The following is a 19,828-nucleotide window of genomic DNA, read 5'->3' as shown; positions in this document are numbered from 1 at the left end:
TATATCATAATACAGTTGATGAGTAAAGGGGATGAATAAACGTGGGAAGATCAAAATATAGAAGAATTAACTTAAAGACAAGCTGAAGGAAGAATTTTTAAAATTGCAGGAACAGTGTTCGAGTTATTTGCCCGCATACTTTAAACTTATACTGCAAACAATTTGGCATACTTATAAATAGTACATAAGCTACGATGGCTGACGGACAGGCGGACAGGCGAACGGGTCGTGTTGGAGGGTGAAATCAAGATTGCCTACATTCAGGCGCAATTTTATGTTCAATTGTATTGTGCAACTCCAACTTGGCGGATTAGAATGGAACAAAGTGCGAATCGCTTCAAAGAGTTTCCATTGCTCAACAATGCAAGGTTGATATTTAAATCGGATCAGTCGTTTTCACACCGAGTCGGAAGAATACCGAGCATCCTGTATTTTTATGAATAGTATGCTTATAGGTGGGCAAGACAAATGTATGGGGGTACGTCGCAAATGGGTTTTCACAATTGTACCAATCATCAATCATCAATCATAGCCATTTTGAGGAGCATGATATTCGTGGAATTTCGCCAGCACACGAGGTGACAACATTTTGACTGGATGTAACAGAGTGGTCCACACGCGCGTATGCAATGCCTGGCGATTACTGTTTCCATGTGAGCGGGTGCCCGTGTGAATGCGCGGCGTGAACACGCATGTTCCATTTCCGAGAGTGCACCTCATTTTCTTTTTTTCCGAGAGGGGTGGCCTGCAAGTTTGGATGGCGCGTGAAAAAAATATTGGGATACAACGAAACTAACGTCAGCTGTATACCGAATGGTGGGAGGGTAAGAATAAAGAACGTCGTTACAAATGATCCGGGGATGAATATAAGAAAAATTACCAACGATAAGAAAACGTGTTTCGAATCCGATGCGATGATTCTTCATCCGAAAACACTCGGCGACATTCTTTCCAACTCTTTGCGTCTGTGTATGCGTATATATACCTGTATAGGTAATTCCATGCGAACCCAACCAATGTCCGACCCTCGACATTTTTGACTCTGCTAAAAAATTTGTCTGCAATTCTTGCAACTCTGAAACGGTACCTTGTATTTTTTTAGCTTTTTTTATTCAAGCGATCCATTATTTATAAATATTGAGAGTGATTTTAAGAATGAATTTTTTTTAAATTCTGGAAAAATTCTCCAAAACCATGAGCCTCGTGAGACCGTGAGCCCGATTTTGAAATGTTTTGCATGGAAAAACAGTTTCTAATAATTTTTTGAGAATTTCAATAACGGTCCTTTTCGAAATTACTTAAAATATTTATAAACAAGTGAGCAGTTGAGAAAAAAAAATCTAAAAAAATTCGGAGTACTGTTTCACAGTTGAGACAATTGCCGAAAAAATTTTAAACGCAATCGGAAATGGTGAGGGCCGGACGTTGGTTGGGTTCGCGTGGAATTCCCCATACATATTAGGTACGCGTTGAGAAATTTGTTTAAATATACTTGGATATGAAAATAAGCTGGAGGATGAAATATGCTCCCAAAGTGGAAACGGCGGGATCCCGTGATTATAGTTGAGGACGAAGACAGATCGAGGCTGGGGTGAGTCGTTGGGGGTTCGGGTCGACGAGTAGGCGCGGGTCCGGGCGAAAGGTGCGCGAAGAAAAGGAACCGGGAGAAGAGGGAAAAAGCAGGGGAGTTTCGCGTTTTGTGGGTTACGACGGAAAGCGTCTGCGCGCCGCTCCGCTCCGCTCTGCAGCTCGACTCTCGGCGACGCGTCTCTTCGACGTCAACGCATCCGGGCTGGCGCAGAACCGGCGCTGGTGCTCAGTGCTTGTCGGACGGCGCTGGGACGGGAGCATGTCGCCGCGCCCTGTACCACCGCATAAAAGATACCAGGTACTGTTTAACTGAGAGGGGCGATAAGTCGCCCCCTAGCTGTCAATCAACCCTCGCGACACGAATCACAATTGCACTTACCGCCCAACCGCGTATCCATGGAGTGTTTAATTGGCCGCGCTCGGTCTTCAGCCTCGACGTCTTTGTCCTCGGATTTGCATCCACCCCACCCCCCCTTCCCGCCCCCTGGTACCCTGGAGGCTTTGTCTGATTTCCAGTTTCGATTTTGGTGAACTGTGTGTTTTTCGCACAATTTTCGGATCTCCCGCGAAGACCGAGTTCGAGTGGAAATTTTTTACTTCAACAATGGACCAGTCGCTGGTACCTGCGGTGTTCGAGTACTCGGGGTGTTCGTCGCATGGGTTACCCTTGCATGTATAATAATCATACACGTTACTGCTGTATCTTCGCTTTTCCTTCGTCGGTACCTTGTACCCAGAGCCAGAGACAGAGTCAATCGCGCGAGTCGACTCCACCGCACGCATTACCAGTAAACATCGAAAATCAACCATCCGGTAATGGGCTTCAGGAGCCTAGCTGTTGAAACATTCAGTGCGTTCTAAATATCAATTAATGTGGCTGTTGTGCTTATACAGGGCCTTTGGCGGATGGCGGGCTGGTTTTCAATAACGACAGGTGATTTAGGCGACGTGGGAACAAAACTTTAATCCTGTCAGGCATTTCGTATCGCGAATTACCGTGTCTTTACGTACTTACTCGAAATTCACCGGGATTAGATACGATGACCCGGATAAACAAAAAAATACGGGTGTGATGATTTATTAGTTTTTGAAACTTTCGGATAATCATCCACGTAGGTATCTCATAGTTATAAATCGGTCATGCACCAAATCCACAAGTTGTGCATGCCATTGTCGGGTGTATAATGCGTGCACGCCTAGCCGCGTTGCGTTGGGTGAATGAGAAATCGAAGCCTCGAGTAGGTCGTATAATCTGGAGAATCTGGAGAATCTGGAGAATCTTGTGTTTCGAATAATCATCAGTTATTGTACTAATATTAAAGGGGAGGATCGCAACGCTTGCAGAGGCTATATCTGTAGCGCGTTAATTTATGTTCTTTTATTTTACCTTTTTATCTCCCGCAATTATACCATCTGATGTAATTATAACAGCGTCGAATACCCGGCTGATTTAAATTCAACGTTTCGTTAACAATATGAACGTAACTGACGAAGAAAGAGGGTCAACCGCCTGATCTCGGTCGTTGGAAAACTCTTGAAAACGTTGCACGAGGTAAAGTAAAATTTAATGTCATAAGCAAAGACTTTGTGCTTAAATTATTCCAACCGTCGCGTTGCCGCGCGCGTTTTTGCCACGAGTGTGTTCAGCATATTATACGGTCGAATATTACCCTCTTACCAAAATATTACAGTATAAATATAAGCGTACATCTACATATTATAACAATGCGCATAAATTTTCTTACGCTGACGGTGAGATATGTACAGCAAAAATTTTGCCGGTGTGTGTGAAGTATCGACGCAAGTGTATGCGACGGTTTATATTTCATAACACAAATAATTCTAAAGAAATAATACGAATTGGCATTTAATATCGAAAATCAATTTACCGTCCTCTACCGCTGGGTAAATATGTAAAGACATATTACTGTAATATTTATGGATGTAGAGGTGAATATCTCGAGGGTTTGAAGTGGACAAAAAATATTGGAAGAATGTTCGCGCGGGAAGGTAGCTTCGTCAGCATACTTCTCCAAAGTTTTATATCTTATATTTGTTCACGTGTCTAACTCAATGCCAATTTACGTCCCCGAGGTGCCGAGAGAGAGACTCGGAGAGTTAGAGATAGTAGAGTAGAGAGAGAAAGATGTTTTCATTTTATCCACAGCAATATTGGATCAGATGTCGAATCAGAGCAGATATACGTAACGCAATGGAAAAAAAAACTAAAATAAAGATCTGCAATGAAAGGAGTACTACAAAGAAAATAATCAAATAGAATAAATTACAAAGTCGTAGCAGTTTAGACAGCGATACTTGCAGAGCGAAATAAATAACTGAGATCAAAAAATTTAACATGATTTAACAAAGCTTAAGCCTAACTAAGCTAATGATAATTAAAGTACAGTAGAGATTAAGTAAGCCCAGGCCGAGAGAAAGAGAGAAATAGAGAACTGAAAGGAGAGTGATGTACGCGCTTGCCTCTGACAAGTACTCATACATACGTATGAAGCGATATCATATTTTTGCGCTGCGCTGGGGGTAAAAGAAGCGAAAATAACACATCGTCGGACCGAAAACGGTATTAGTATATGTATTTGTAACGCGTAATTGAGAAATGCTATGAAAGAAACTCTTCCTCAAAATTTTTCAAAATATTAGACATTCTCGGAAAACGGCTTGTACGTGCTCTCTTTGAAAAAAAGCGCGGTGTGCATTAGGCGGAGCAACCTCCCCCCCTCCCCCCCCCCCACAACGTCGTCGCACAATGTACTACGACACCAACATCGGGTATCGCAGGCCTGAAATGCGCCTAATTAGTACGACCCCCTAATGAAACGTTAGAAGCTGAAGTATATTTGTATAATGTTTGTTGAAGAGAGAAAAAGAAATGTCTCTACGTGTTGTGCAGGAGGACGCACAGAAGGGATGAACGCGAGCGGAGTCGGAGGGCCCGGGGGTCCCCTGGGGGATGATTTCGAGAGTAATTGCCCGGAAGAAACGGAATCCGGCGTCCCCCTACCGCCGTGGGAAGCGGCAGCGGCGTCGGTCACCCTGGGCTTCCTCGTCCTGGCAACGGTCCTCGGTAACGCTCTCGTTATCCTGAGCGTATTCACCTACCGGCCGCTACGAATCGTCCAAAACTTCTTCATCGTGTCTCTGGCCGTGGCCGACCTGGCGGTGGCCCTCCTGGTCATGCCGTTCAACGTCGCCTACCTCCTCCTCGGCAAGTGGGTGTTCGGAATCCACCTCTGCAAGCTCTGGCTGACCTGCGACGTGCTCTGCTGCACGGCGAGCATACTGAACCTCTGCGCCATCGCCCTCGATCGTTACTGGGCCATAACGGACCCGATAAACTATGCCCAGAAACGCACCCTGAAACGGGTCCTCGCGACGATCGCCTTCGTCTGGATATTCTCGGGGGCGATAAGCTCCCCCCCCTTGGCCGGGTGGAACGACTGGCCCGAGGAACTCGAGCCCGGCACTCCGTGTCAGCTGACCCGCAGACAGGGGTACGTCATCTACTCCTCCCTCGGCTCGTTCTTCCTGCCTCTACTCCTGATGAGCCTCGTCTACCTCGAGATATTCCTCGCGACGAGGAAGCGACTCCGGGAGAGGGCGAGGCAGAGCAGGCTCGGCGCCGTCGCCTCGACGAGGCATCGCTGCACCGACGACGATCCCGAGGAGTCGGTCAGCTCCGAGACTAACCACAACGAGAGGTCGACGCCGCGCTCCCAGGCGAAGCCCTCCCTCATCGAGGACGGGCCGACGACCATGACGGTCACCCTCGGAGGGGCGACGTCGACGACGACAGCGATCGCGCCCTCGACCACGGTGTACCAGTTCATCGAGGAACGTCAGAGGATCTCGCTGTCGAAGGAGCGCCGCGCCGCCAGGACACTCGGTGTCATTATGGGTGTTTTCGTCGTATGTTGGCTACCCTTCTTCCTTATGTACGTTATCGTCCCGTTCTGCTCGAGCTGCTGCCCCACCGAGAGAATGGTCTACTTCATTACGTGGCTCGGATACGTTAACAGCGCTCTAAACCCCCTCATATACACGATATTCAATCTCGACTACCGGAGGGCGTTCAGGCGGCTCCTTCATATCCGTTGAAGCTCGACCCACTCGTTTCGAATCCATTCTGACGACTAAAGGACGCGATAAATTTAAACGAATATTGTAGGTAGCACCATCCGTGCCGCTGCGAGACGGTGCGTCCGAGATATTGATTATGACTGGTTACTTCCCCTAAAGTGATTCGCCGCTTCGTCGATGTCATTCACTTTTTGTGTACCTATACTTTTCTCCGCTTACAGAGGTCCCCCCCGCCATGTATCTCGAGGGCGCGTACAATTATGGAGATTTTTCTTCAATCAACAGGCGTAGACTCGTTCAACATTTTGCAAAGACAAAAAAAACCGAAGGAGTGGTTAATGTTGGTTTTTTTTTTATTTTTTTTTTTTTATTTTCTGGATCAAAAATCTCGTCTCTCGCGATCGTTTCAAGACATTCCTCGGTGTGTCTACATACTGTCCTTATCGGCCAAAGTCAGGGAAGGTAAAACGGCTTCAAGATTTTAAGATAACGAATGCACCGATCAGTTTCACCTCCCCGCATACTAAAAGTACTACAGATAGCACCTAAAGTGCCCGCTGCCAGCGATATGACTTTGTCCTCTGATTGTCTAGCGCCGTGAAACTTTTTCAATCAGAAATAAAATTTCCGGTGGTTGTGTAAGAAATTCATGGAAGTGGGGATTTTATCGGAAACCAGAAAAGAACTTCAATTGGCTTTTTTACGGGAATGGAAAAGAAACTCACCCCGTTTACATTTATCCATTCTCACGGTAACATCTGCTCATCCGTCGACATCGGGAAATTAAACTTGCTGAATGAGATGAAAATAACGATTAAAATAAATAAGTCAGACTCTCTCGTCAGAAAAGAGGAAGTTTTTGTTTATGTAGTCATTAAAAACTTGGAATAGGAGTCCAAAAGTAACCCTTCCGGTAATTTTACTTCTTCAACAACGTCTGCTACGTAATACTTACAACGCAAAATTACTATAAAAATTTGATTTTTCCATACGCTTCTTTGGCTTCGGTCACATTTCAAACGAAGACTCCAAGTTTTCCAAATAAAAAAGGGCCCTCTTGAATTTTTATATTTCACCCGAGTTGCTAGAAAAAATGGAATGATCTGACAAGACGAAGTCAAGAATTAAGAGCTGAGATGCGACGGAAATTGCGACAGAAAGGTCTGCGGGGCGAAATAAACTTTCCGATTGCCTCGTAACTTGCAAAGGCATCACGTCTAGGGTGGTAATTAATTATTAAATCAGTCGTTTCGTTTGGATAGTGTTTCGACCGAGAATACCAATGATTCGTGTCAGAGTCAATAGCGATTTGCTTGCGGGCGGAATAAATATCGGCGAAGCGAGATATCACTCACTGGGTATACATTTTCATCTCAAGCAAATTATAACGAAGGGTTCAGTGTACCGTAAGTATTGTAAATCAGTAAAACGAAACAAATAAGGTTGAAAATTATACGGAGCTATGACCACTCCGGTCAAGGCGCTTGAAAAAAAATTTTACTGAGAACTAGTTGTTACATTTTTAACAAATAATTACAAGTATTAAGGTTGTGATTCGGTATGTATATATAGCCATGTATGTACCGAAACTATATATATATATATATATATACCAACATATATTATATATCAGAATCCATTTGCTATTACCTAATGGTCTTTGATTATATTCATTACGTACATAAGAAGTACGCGTTCTATTATATACATATTATTATTATTATTATTATTATTATTATTACTTTGAGTTTGGTTTTTATTTTTATAAATTGAAAGATAATAACGATAAAGTAGCGAACGCGCGATTAATAATTGATATTAATCAACGCGTCGCTCGTCAAATACCTGACGATTGTCGTGCAAGACAATTATTGTCAGGAGACACTCTTAATAAGGTTGTGATAAGGTTGTGAAAACATTCTTAGCTGCGCTTTGAATGACACAAGATGTTTATTTATCAAACAAACACAGTTTAAAACTATGTATACCTATATACATATGTATAGATGCATAAACGCACAGATATGCATATATTAATATGTATATAGAATAGAAATTTTATGTAAAAGATAGTCCAATGCACTAGATATTGCCCACCGCGTTTGAGACTAGCTGAAATGTTAAAACGCTCAAACGAACGTGTAAACCCGGAACTCATCGAAAAATTCTCAATTTCCAAAAAGGTGGTCCAATTATTTGTGAGATATGATGAGATGGGAATGAAACGTACTCGTAATTAAAACTTATATATATTTATCATTTAGGTAAGGGTACGTCTTTCTTTGCTAGAATTGGTCGAGTGCGGTACGTTTATTTCTGCGGCGGGCACAGCGCGATGATCGAATTTTTCACGTCCGTTCTATCGACTGCTAGCAAAAGTGATTTTCTTCTAGGCAGAGTTATCGCAGTTACATATATATATGCATAACGTGTACCTCGAATTTCTGCGCCAGCAATCTTCGAGTATATATATATAGCTCAAATTGTTTTCATCCCGAGATTTCTCACTCTCACTGTCAGCGTGAATTAACGATGTACAAATCCATTGATAACGCGTGTGTGAAACTACTTTACCGTAATATACTAGCAGGTGATTCGCATGAAATGTGTCTCCGCGTTTATGATAACAATTTGTCTTGAAATAAAGCTGTTTTTCATGCAGGCCACGATGCTCGCCATTGTTCGAAGAGAAAAGGGGGACAGATATCTAAAAGATGTGAAAGATGTGATTCCGAGTCGAGAAAAAACCGATAGAGAGCTTTATACTTGAGCTGGAACGAATGGCCGGCTGCGGTCGTGCAACGAAAGAGACAAAAGGCTTATTCTTGGGTATGTCCAGGAGTCAAGGAATAGCCACTCCACGTCAGATACCCCGTTGAGGGTCGTGTAAGCTGTCACTTTCAAGGAAATTGGCCAAACGGCCACCCGCTGCAGCCATGAACTAAAATCTTGACCGTAGAATAGAAGCATCTGCCGAGTAGAATACATTTTATATGTATAAAAATGAAAAAACTACCTAACGGTATGAACGATATCGTGGTTTCACACATGGATGCTCGGTAGAATCCTGATAGTTGATTAAAGAAACAATATGCAGAAAAACCTGCACCCGTTAACGGAATTCCGAAAGAAAAACTCTCGATACGATCCGTTTAAAAAGTTTTCTGGGGCTACATCTCGTGGGGTAAAAGACTGGAACACAGCGTTTCAAATCTTTAGTGTGATAATTGAGGAGTACAAAAATCCTACAACTCCATTGATTGAAGAATTGAGAAAATCTTGAGTTGAAAGAACAGAAAAAAAAATATATAAAAAAACAATGCTTTACCGGAGTTAAGTTTGTCGTTGTTCCATAGATAATATAAATAAATATAATAATGTATGCATCGAATGCAATTGCACGCAACAAAGTATATTCCGGCAATCAATCGTATGAACCAATTATTTCAACATTGAGTTTTGAAATAGTTAATTTGTTGGTCAATGCGCATAAAATAGGGATTTCTTGACGGGTGTGAAAGTGCCCCACGAAACGAAGGCGAGTCAAAAATTCTCTATACGCGCACGTGCCACAAATCTTATTTTCTGTGCTATCTCCTGTCGAAGCCTACATAGTAGTCAAGTTGTAATTAACGGAGGTAGCGCTGAAAAATATTTCAATCGCATGGAAAACAGGTATGACAATCAAATTTATCCTGCCGTTTAAAAAGACGCATAAAACTATGCATGCAGTCCATATTACAAGTTTATAGCAACAATTCGCGAGATTCATACGTTTAGACACTGCTATCGAGAGAGATTTGTATAATAATTGCGGTCAAGTTAATCAATGTAATCATTCGGTATTGAAGTACGGAAATTTTTTTTAAATAAGGAAAAAATCAATGATACAACGGGATATCTCCGAGTTTTCTGTTATTTGTTTACAAAATGTTAGCGAAGTATAACGAAAATGTGAAAACTTTAAAGCTAGTCTCAAAGATAAGAATATTAAAAACGCGTCGGGTATAATATTAGTTACTAACATTATAACAAGTCTATTACAAGACCTATACATAGGTTGATTTATTATTGGGCCTGGCTGCCCACTTGAACAAACGCTACATTTGAATAGATGAATACTTTAAAAGAAAAGAAACAAAATATTTAAAAAATATTTTAAAAATTGAAAAAGCAAAAAAAAAATAAATAAATAAATAAATAAATAAATAAAAATAAAAAAAATTAACAAGCAAGTAAATGAATAAATAACTTAATACTCTATTGGTTGTGATTTACAAGTTCATAGCAATACACAAGCTGCGTCTGTTTGTGTAAAAAATATAGAACAACAGCACAAATAACTGAAGCATCGATTAAAGGCTGGACCCTGTGTTGGTCCTAACAGTCGTTGTTTGTAACAAGCAGACACAAGTCGCTTGCAATAGTATTAATTACGATACCTACACGTACATTTATATAGGTACGCAGAACGGGTAATATAATGCGTCGTTAAGTATGTACATTACACGTCAGCGAATAGGGAAGCGTGAAATCAAGAATCGGTGAAACAATATAATAATATAACCTATTGGAGAATTAAAAGAAAATTAGATTAAGTAAGAAATAAATGTAAGATTTCATTTGCTTCGGAAAAAATGTACAAGTGAACATGAAAAAGTATTACCATTGTCATTATTGTTAATTGTTTATGATCGTGAGAAGAAAAAAATTATTATGCGGCTTTCTTACTTTTCTTTGAAAGGGAAAAAGGCCGCCGGCATTAACGTCGTACCGTGTACGCAATCGGAATCAATGTAAGGGCTTATTGGCTTCTACTTAACAACAAGTTGGAAAGGCAGTCGACTCTCGTCTGGAACAGACTATGTTACGAATATGTCGTACTTACCTATAAATATGCCACTGTAGGCACTGCTACCGCCCTTTAAAACTTGGCAACAAATAAGCAACGAGCTCGACACTCGGCCCCGCATACCGCAAGTATTTCCAAAATCAATTACCCGTTTTCCCCCATTCAACCGCAGTCCGAACACCTTGGGCCAGCATGTTTTCTCACTTAAATCTCATCCGACAATTGCTCTTCTGCGCCTACAAATTACCATTACTCTGTAACGAACTTGTACCCGATGAACAGATTGTCGGGTTATTCGACGTTTTACCTGCTTCTTGCCCCCGCGATCGAGGCGTAGACGCAATTGTATGATATTGAAAATAATGTGGATATCGATCATAAAGATTCATATGATTGGGGAATTCGAAAAATACGCTATCCGTGTATGTATCCGCTATACGTGCCATAGGTACCGTTGACCAATTTCGGTAATTCCGCAGTGTGGTCCTTTTCCGTGTCGATGATGGTATAAAGAATGCTGTGACAAGTAGCAATACACCCTGACGGGGTTAAATCCTTGATTTTTAATTGTTTTAGTATACGTACAGTTTATTTACTAGCACAGAGAATGCGCGCCAAAAATAAATTCACGTCGAATACCCTTGAGCAAATGATACGACTGATGGATGAAAAAAATTTGAATAAAAATCAACTTATGTACGGCCAAAGCGAGAAATCGTCATCGACTATCGGTATATTACATTATACAATATACACGATTTATGTTATGCTCGGATGTGTGTAAATAATGATGCAACTATGAGCGTAATGCTGGGTGCGGGTACATATTGTGGCTTAACTCAACACGTTGCCAAGTTGATCGACAAGGAGCCGAGGTAAAAAGTACACCCCAGCTGCAATCACACCTTTTGTCGCGGTTCATCCAATGTCGCATCTATTGCATTCTGTCCTTGTTTGTTGCGGACCAACGCGTACTCCACGTGTGTTAAAATTCGAGCTTTGGTCGTATAAACATATGTAATACAACAATACTGTACCACTGTATATTTAAAAATATATCTGTAAAAACTTGAATGACCTAATTTTTTTTCTATCACACCGGCCTCTTTTTATACGTACATACATACCCTAGAAAACCCTAATCCGGAACCCCTTTTATTGTCGTGTTCTAATTTCCTGCGAGCACAGCACCCCTCCCCCTCCCCCCATTCGCCCCTTAGCCTGTTGTTCTATCGTTTCCTCGCATATACCCCCTTTCGGTACGCCCGTCAACCCGCGGATCGTCATCTAAGCGGTCAATACAATATCCTTCATCTACTCTACATCTTCGCACCCATATGCACATAATGCGTGTACAAGTATGATACATGTGTATGCATTATAGATTGTGGTAAGTGTTACACCTGCCATTATCATATGGCTGTAAAATATATCTACTGTCAGACTAATTGACTAAAAAATTTTGTGCAGCCTTTCAGGAAACGCGAAGTAAAAAAAAATCACCTTTTCTTTCCAATCTCGACAGACTGAAGTGAATGGAAGTCATCGTCCTGATTTTTTAATTAACTACAGAATTATCACAAGACTTCGACTCCATGTTTCAGCGGTATGTATAGCTATTAGAGCTTCACCACGGTGAAGGTGTCAATTTTTAGCGAAGCTGCTCGAGCAACGTAGAAACTTGAGCTATGTGTATACGTATAGAAACGCACTTGGCGAATGTGAATACATAAGCTGTAAATTCACACGCAACCATTCTCGTTTAGATGCCAACGAAGCTTATTGAGTTTATCAGCTCCGGAGAGGAAGATCCTCGAGTCTCCCCCGTTCAGGGCTGCTTATATCCAAGCCTAGGCATCCACCCGTAGTCGTTCGACCCCATCACGCCCTACACGTGATCGTTACGTTCCGTTTCATTCCATCCGAGAGGACACACAACGAGGGCCACAGCAGCGGCTTAAGGGCAAGAAAGCGCCTGCGCGCGACTGGCGTTATTTTTATCTGTAACTACGGCAGCATAAGCCGGAGTGACGTACGATGATCTTACGATTAATGATATCATATCGGGGTGAAGATTTGACATCGAGGAATTCGCAGCGAATATTAGAAATACAAATATGCGAGGGGGAGAAATTCACCCTTATTATTATGCATTATGGATTATGCATTAGTTGCATAATCCAGACTCGGGATGCCGAGTGTGTGCGAATTAGCTGAAGGTTCGAATAAAGGTTTATCCGAAATCTGTCACGTACGACATACGACACACCATACCCAACACCCTTATATCCCAAGTCCAAGACTGATTATTATGCCTTTGCGTACGCTAGGGGAACGCGAGACTCACGCTACACCGTCCCATCCACCGAGGGGGTTGAGTTAAATCGCCTCCACCTATAATCTGCCCCTATAAATTCGCCTGTATAATCTACCTGTTCGTGCGGCCAGCGCGCGGTTACTTGCGCAGTCGTTGTGTTTACGAATTCCTGCGCCTAAAGCTCACCCCGAGGGGTTGGCCACTCGGAAAGAGGTGACACAGTGATTGCAGACTATATAAATTTTTTTACGATATTGCAAAAAATTTTCCCTTTTAAATATGAAAATTGACTACATATGACTGGAAAAAAATTTCATGACTACCGTGATTACAAAACAGAAGAAAAAAATAAACAATCATATGTAATCATCTGTGATCGGTGATTTTGTTTTCGCAAATCACGGGCGCACCTGCGCTGGCAAAAATTTAAAATAATTCGTTAAAATACACCTAAAGCAATGAAAAGACGAACAAAAAGTTTCTAGAACATCGATTAGTTTTGGAAATAAAACGATTATTAACATTTATGAATTTTCTTCGGAACCTCAGGAGTGGCCCCTTGCGCCTGAATTAATTTACATAAGAGGTCTTTTGGTAATGGATATCCATCATTTTTTTTTATAAGGATCCGTCAATCGAGTCATGAGATAAAAAATCTAATGCATAAAATGTCATTTTTTACCTCCTGGAGAGGGTGGAGGGGATTATTGAGTTACGAACCGTTGGGCACATGTTTTTCTGGCCGAAGAAACATTTCTGAACGGATAGTTTGAAAATCCCGAGACAGAGACATTTGGCTCCTCTTAACCATGCATTCCCTTTGCCTGCACGTTTTAAAGCCAGTAGTAAACTCTGTCGCTAGAATATAATTAAATCACTAACGGTTAGGAGCGAGAATGGGCATTTAAATAGGGCACAATGGAAAGGCTGGCGTACCTCGAGTGATTTCATTTTTTTTTTTTAAACCAATTTAGTACAGCAGTATGATAATATTCCGTAAAAGTTGGAATATACTAAACGTTAGCTTTTGTAGCTGGATGCGGCTGAAAACTTTAATTGAACAAAATCATTTGGTACCGCGAGCCAATCATATTGCAGAAATTAATTGTCTTCCTATCCGATATAATCAAAAATCAATTTTGAATTAAAGAAGACGAAACGCGTTTTCACTAATAATATAGGTACGCACGCGTTCTACGATTACCGTGTCATCTCGTTCAGAGAACACTAAGCGCCAATACGTGCACAAATAAGAGCACTAACAATAAAGAATAAAGGTGGCCCGCGTACGTCGCACATTCCTACTCGTGCCTGGGGTTAAAATGGATGTATAATTTAAGAATCACCTGTATCCTGTATATTCATAGCTTCGTTGGAAGCAAAAGTCATCCATTTTCGAAAAGTGGGCGCGACAACGTGACACCTCGTCGACGCCGACGGCTTGCTCGTCGTCAGCGGAGGAAGCGGCCATCTTCTTACCAAAGTGTGGGGAGGGTCACGGTGGTTGGGTGAAAAGAATTTGTGGATGTCCGACGACTGGACGGGTCTACAAGTCGGTAGCGATTGATTGGGTCATCCCCTGGGCAACGGTTGCACAAACACAAAGTGAACGACTAAACTGACCGGCTGAGCAGAGAGACAGTCAATCCTGGATTCTCACCTAATTTACCGGATTCTGCTTCCGCTCTGCGCTTCCGTCGTCGTCACTATTCAGGCAATTCCAAGGGGAGGGAAACAGAGTCGTTTCGATGATTCCCAACTCGTGGATAAAGGAGTGGATATTGCTCCTCTTGGCAGCAGCTCTGCTGCTTCTAATCATCGAAGTTCGGGGCCAGGCGCAGGGTAACAAACCACAGGGCGATGCCACTCCGCAAAATCCGTCTTCCTCAAGACCTCTGAATCTGCGTAGGTTTTTCATCTCTTTACCAAGTCATTTTCGATTCTTTGCACGGTGATTGGTAAAGGGCGGCTGTACCTCGAAAGCTACTCCTAATTATTTGAATTAGACCGAAAACCTGGGTTTAAGACCCTTCCGTTGATATAGCATAATGCAGCTTTCGACGCACATCCGTAACGATAATTACCACTAAGCACTTATACACAATGCAGTAATGAGCTCTATTTACAAATTGTTTACATTGTACAGTGGTGATCAATGACGAGGAAAATGAAATCGCAAACAAGTCTGTGACTAGCGCGTTGAAGGAATTAAGGGAAAAGCGAACGGATTTTTTGTTGGGGGACGTGACTGTGGTGCAGATCAACAAATCAGATGCTCGTGGCACTTTGGATCTCATCTGCGGTGTTTGGGACGCTGCTGTCCAACTGGGAGGTTACAGGATCCCGGATCTCGTGCTGGACACAACCATGTCAGGACCCGCTTCCGACACGGTAAACTCATTTACTGCGGCATTAGGATTGCCAACGCTCTCGGCGCAGTTTGGTCAGGAGGGTGACCTCAGGCAATGGCGAAACCTTAAGCCTGAGCAAACCAATTACTTGGTGCAAGTTATGCCGCCAGCAGATCTGGTACCGGAAGCGATTCGGCAGCTAGTTATTGCGATGAACGTTAGTAACGCGGCGATTCTGTTTGATGAGAGTTTCGTTATGGATCACAAGTACAAAAGTCTATTGCAAAACGTTCCGGTACGTCACGTAATCGTGAAAAGTAAGAACGCCGGCAAACAAACCAAGGACCAACTTTTCAGACTGCGGAACCTCGACATTGTCAATTTCTTTGTCCTCGGGGGCCAGAAAACACTTCGGGCGACTCTTGATGCGGCTCAATCGCTGAATTTTACCGGGCGAAAGTACGCCTGGCACGGACTCACACTTGAAGACTTCAGCCCCGAATGCAACTGCGTCAACATATCGGTACTTTTCTTGAAACCGTCACCCTCCGCTAACCAGCAGGCCGTTGGCGAACTCAGCAATAAAGGACTTCTGCCCAAGCCCGTTTTGACCTCGGCCTTTTATTACGACCTCACCCGTCTCGGGGTCATGGCCATGCGAGCAGCGATCGACGCCGGACAATGGTCGTCCAACGTCGATCGACTGACCTGTGACTCGTACAATGGGACCAATACACCAGCCCGCAATATCGGGTTCCTCGAGTTCCTAAAGAACGTTACCTCGAGCAATGACTTTCAGCCGACCTACGCCAATTTTACGTGGGGCGAAAAGAACGGGCAACATCAGGCCAGCTTCAAGATGACAGTTACTCTCGTTACTATCGCAGACAACAATCCGGTGTCCACGGAGGACGCTGGTTCTTGGGACGCTGGCATCGACAGACGTCTAGAGGTGGGTCAATCGTCACATGACATCGAGTACCTACACGGATTACAAAGTTTCCTTGTTGTTAAGAAATTGCGGTAGTTCCTTTTTACAAACACTTTTGATTCCGCACTTTCAGTAGACGCGTTCGCAGAAACTTTAGCAATTACATCGCGTGTCTGATGGCACAAGGTCGTAAGCGCCACCTTGCGATCTTTTTCTTCTGAAAAAGACAAAAAGAGCGTATATATTTTTTTATCATATCCAAGCTTAAGACATGAAAATATTGTCAGAAACGTTGACATTGAATAAGAGTTTGATTAAAAACAAAAGGTCGTATGTACTGGTAGATACGACCTTTTGCACCTAATTAAAATTGAAAACATGATTTACTACGAAAATTGCATAAGGGCGTAAGCGCCAAAAATTATCATTGTTATTCCTATCATTCGATAATTGACAATTTGGGTGATCGACATTGGCTAATCCACGTTCTCACTGAATAACTATGTTAGTTTCAATTGCTTATACGTTTCAATAGTCTTTAAGGCGTTCTTAAGAATGAAGAAAAAAAAATTAAAAAAATTAAACACGCGATATCTGGAAATATGCCTCACAAGGTTGTATTGTTTCGACAAGGTAATCTCGGAAGACCTCGTCGCCAATCATACAGCCCAGACTAGCTACCGAGTGGTGACCGTGGCTCAGGCCCCCTTTGTAATCTACGACGCGGAAACAGACACGTGGTCGGGATACTGCATCGATCTGCTTGACGAGATCCGTGACATAGTGAAGTTTGAATATGAAATTCGGCAAGCGGACGACCAGCGATTCGGAAATATGGACGACGAGGGAAACTGGAACGGCATGATAAAGGAATTGAAGGAAAAGCGAGCTGACATAGCACTGGGGTCTCTCTCCGTGATGGCAGAGCGTGAAAACGTGGTTGACTTCACTGTACCATACTACGACTTGGTAGGCATTACAATACTTATGAAAAGGCCCAAGGCTCCAACGTCGCTTTTCAAGTTTCTCACGGTCCTCGAGAATGATGTCTGGCTGTGCATCCTCGCTGCCTACTTTTTCACCAGCTTCTTGATGTGGGTGTTCGACCGTTGGTCACCCTACAGCTATCAAAATAACCGGGAGAAGTACAAGGATGACGAGGAGAAGAGGGAGTTCAATCTCAAGGAATGCCTTTGGTTTTGCATGACCTCCCTTACTCCTCAAGGCGGTGGAGAAGCTCCCAAAAACCTTTCCGGACGTCTCGTAGCAGCCACGTGGTGGCTGTTTGGTTTCATCATTATCGCATCGTACACCGCTAACCTGGCCGCCTTCCTGACAGTCTCGAGACTCGATACACCAGTGGAGTCCTTGGACGATCTCAGTAAGCAGTACAAAATCCAGTACGCGCCGCAAAATGGATCATCAGCTCACACCTACTTTCAGAGAATGTCTGATATCGAGAAGCGATTCTACGAGTGAGTGGTTTCCTGGAGCTATACTTCTATTATTATCTTCTTTACTATCTACCATTCATTTTTGAAAAGACAGTAAATTCCATGACATTCAGTATGTATACAGCTATGTCGTGCTTGCCCACAGAATCTGGAAGGATATGAGTCTGAACGACAGTCTATCTGACGTTGAACGGTCTAAACTAGCCGTCTGGGACTACCCGGTGAGCGATAGATATACAAAAATGTACCAGGCTATGAAGGAGGCTGGTTTTCCAGCGAATATGAGCGAGGCACTGGACAGGGTACGGAACTCCAAATCATCCAGCGAAGGTTTCGCCTTCATTGGTGACGCTACGGACATAAGATACTTGACGCTGACCAACTGCGATCTGATAATGGTCGGAGAGGAATTTTCTCGAAAACCGCTTGCGCTAGCCGTCCAACAGGGTTCGCCGCTGAAGGATCAATTCAACAACGCGTAAGTGCCAAACGCTATTGATTCATTTACACTATCAACCACTCTTTCGTCAATAATGTATAATCAAGTACCTATTCTACGTTGCTTTTGAGCAATAAGATCCACGGATTCTACTACTCATTCCTAATATGGGTAGATAACGCAGAGTTCAGTGATGGGATGGCGTATCGATATATAGAAATAGATCAGTCGACATTAACCGATTAAAATATTTCAAAGTACTTTCATGACCATGATCAGACACACTTTACAGACGTGAACTTCAAATTTAATCGTATAACGATGTTTGAGGGGGAAAAGCATAGGGGCGGGGGGGGATTGCTTGGCAAATTAAATACCCAAAATTAGTGCCATTTCAACAAGTACATCGCATGGAACCAACCAGTTACATGTACAATGAAACGATCGTAAGGGTTTGATGGTTGGATGAGTCAGTTTGTATGTTATGTATCATTAATAGCCTGTTCTTTCTCTTGGCACAGGATCCTTTCGTTGTTGAATAAACGAAAATTGGAGAAACTAAAGGAGAAATGGTGGAACCGAAACCCGTTGAAGGTGACATGTGAAAAACAAGATGACCAAAGCGATGGTATCAGCATACAGAACATTGGTGGTGTATTTATTGTAATTTTCGTTGGCATAGGCATGGCTTGTTTGACCCTAGCCTTCGAATACTGGTGGTACCGATACAGACCAAAGACCAATAACCTAAATACCTTGCAAAATCCAAAAACCACGCACAGCGTAAAGCCAGTAAGATTTTACCTCCAGCCTGCTGCAGCCCCCCCAAGAAACGCCTTTGATCCGTCACAATTCCGGGCGCAGTTTTAGAAAAGTACAATGTTCCGTATATTTCGTTGATATATTTATTGTTTGGTTGAATATACGGTTCAACTTTGCAAATGACATACTTATGAAAACAAAAAGAAACTTTTGAAGACCGCGTATCGATAATTTATTGTATTTGATACTGCATGTGCGAAGATAAATACCCCACGGAGATGTATTTACAGAAAATCAAAATGGAAACATTATACATTTCCAATTTTTCCGATTATACTATACATTTGGCAAATATTTTCAAAGGGCGCCTATATATGTGTAAGAGTTATTATAGTTTTCCAACAACTCACATAGGCTCCATTGAATTTTATCACAGCGCATAAGTTTCGAAGAGTGCATCTGACTTTTCATTCAAATTTAACTTGAATGAGTAGAATACTTTTTTTGGAATCTATACCGAATAAAAAATTATGTGCGTTATATCTGCATACCTGTTTGAAAATCATTATGCAGGAAAAGAAACGGCCACACTACAGGTGAAAGAGAAAATCGTTCGCAATAAAACGCTCTTGTAGAGTTAAATTCCTCTTCTTTACTTCTATTTACCGTTGGTTGGCTGGTATACCGGCGGTATAATAAGCTGAAACAAAACTGTATATAATAAGTGAATGCAAAATTTGTTTAGGCTTCTTCTAATCCCCAAATATTATAATACACACGAATGCGCGTATGTTCTTGCACAAAATCTTTTTTACTGTATGCACTTACGGATGAAACATTAGTAAAAAGGCCTTGTATTACTGATTGTCGAAATAAATGGCGAATGTAGGTATGTAGAATATATTCGGCAAAGAGATCCTTTACCGCTACTAATTACTCACCGGTTTCCATATATGCGACATCCAAGCATATAACTCTGTTGTGACAACATGCAAAATGAGCTCCCGCTGCTCTCGAAGCTCCTAATGTCGTTC

The 19,828-nt window shown here is 42.4% G+C and overlaps 2 protein-coding genes and 1 long non-coding RNA gene across 5 annotated transcripts; 2 read left to right on the top strand and 1 right to left on the bottom strand.

The window, feature by feature from the left end:
- Positions 1-1,767: 1,767 nt before the first annotated feature.
- LOC124184385 (putative tyramine receptor 2) lies at positions 1,768-14,308 on the top strand. 3 transcript variants are annotated; one of them, XR_006871180.1, is made up of 2 exons: positions 1,768-1,888; positions 14,225-14,308. XR_006871180.1 is itself a non-coding variant. In XM_046574012.1 (2 exons), the coding sequence occupies exon 2, from the start codon at positions 4,519-4,521 to the stop codon at positions 5,704-5,706; it is 1,188 nt and encodes a 395-aa protein (XP_046429968.1). In that variant the 5' UTR covers positions 1,768-1,888; positions 4,502-4,518; the 3' UTR covers positions 5,707-11,614. The 3 variants fall into 3 exon arrangements, 2 of the variants coding, with proteins under 2 accessions (XP_046429968.1, XP_046429969.1); XM_046574012.1 differs by lacking the exon at positions 14,225-14,308 and adding an exon at positions 4,502-11,614; XM_046574013.1 differs by lacking the exon at positions 14,225-14,308 and adding an exon at positions 4,469-11,614.
- Positions 13,469-14,648, bottom strand: LOC124184394. The gene is made up of 3 exons (XR_006871186.1): positions 14,518-14,648; positions 14,204-14,403; positions 13,469-13,715 (listed from the first exon to the last, which is right to left on the bottom strand). It is a non-coding gene; the product is annotated as an uncharacterized LOC124184394 (long non-coding RNA).
- On the top strand, positions 14,455-19,710 carry LOC124184374 (ionotropic receptor 25a). The gene is made up of 5 exons (XM_046573995.1): positions 14,455-14,762; positions 15,004-16,160; positions 16,773-17,614; positions 17,739-18,071; positions 18,554-19,710. Exons 1-5 carry the CDS (start codon positions 14,606-14,608, stop codon positions 18,900-18,902), a joined length of 2,838 nt encoding a protein of 945 aa, XP_046429951.1. The 5' UTR covers positions 14,455-14,605; the 3' UTR covers positions 18,903-19,710.
- The last annotated feature ends 118 nt before the right edge of the window (positions 19,711-19,828 follow it).

This window comes from Neodiprion fabricii, chromosome 6, assembly GCF_021155785.1.
Source record: "Neodiprion fabricii isolate iyNeoFabr1 chromosome 6, iyNeoFabr1.1, whole genome shotgun sequence".
Lineage (NCBI taxonomy): Eukaryota > Metazoa > Arthropoda > Insecta > Hymenoptera > Diprionidae > Neodiprion > Neodiprion fabricii.
The sequence above is the reverse complement of the archived record's forward strand: the minus strand, read 5'-3'. Positions and strand labels throughout refer to the sequence as shown.

Bases quoted from the DNA above. Each gene is read 5' to 3' on its own strand.
- LOC124184374 (XM_046573995.1), top strand. From the start codon at position 14,606: ATGATTCCCAACTCGTGGATAAAGGAGTGGATATTGCTCCTCTTGGCA. The intron at 16,161-16,772 runs GTGGGTCAATCG...TGTTTCGACAAG, and splicing joins GCATCGACAGACGTCTAGAG to GTAATCTCGGAAGACCTCGT. The intron at 17,615-17,738 runs GTGAGTGGTTTC...GCTTGCCCACAG, and splicing joins ATCGAGAAGCGATTCTACGA to AATCTGGAAGGATATGAGTC.
- LOC124184385 (XM_046574012.1), top strand. From the start codon at position 4,519: ATGAACGCGAGCGGAGTCGGAGGGCCCGGGGGTCCCCTGGGGGATGAT.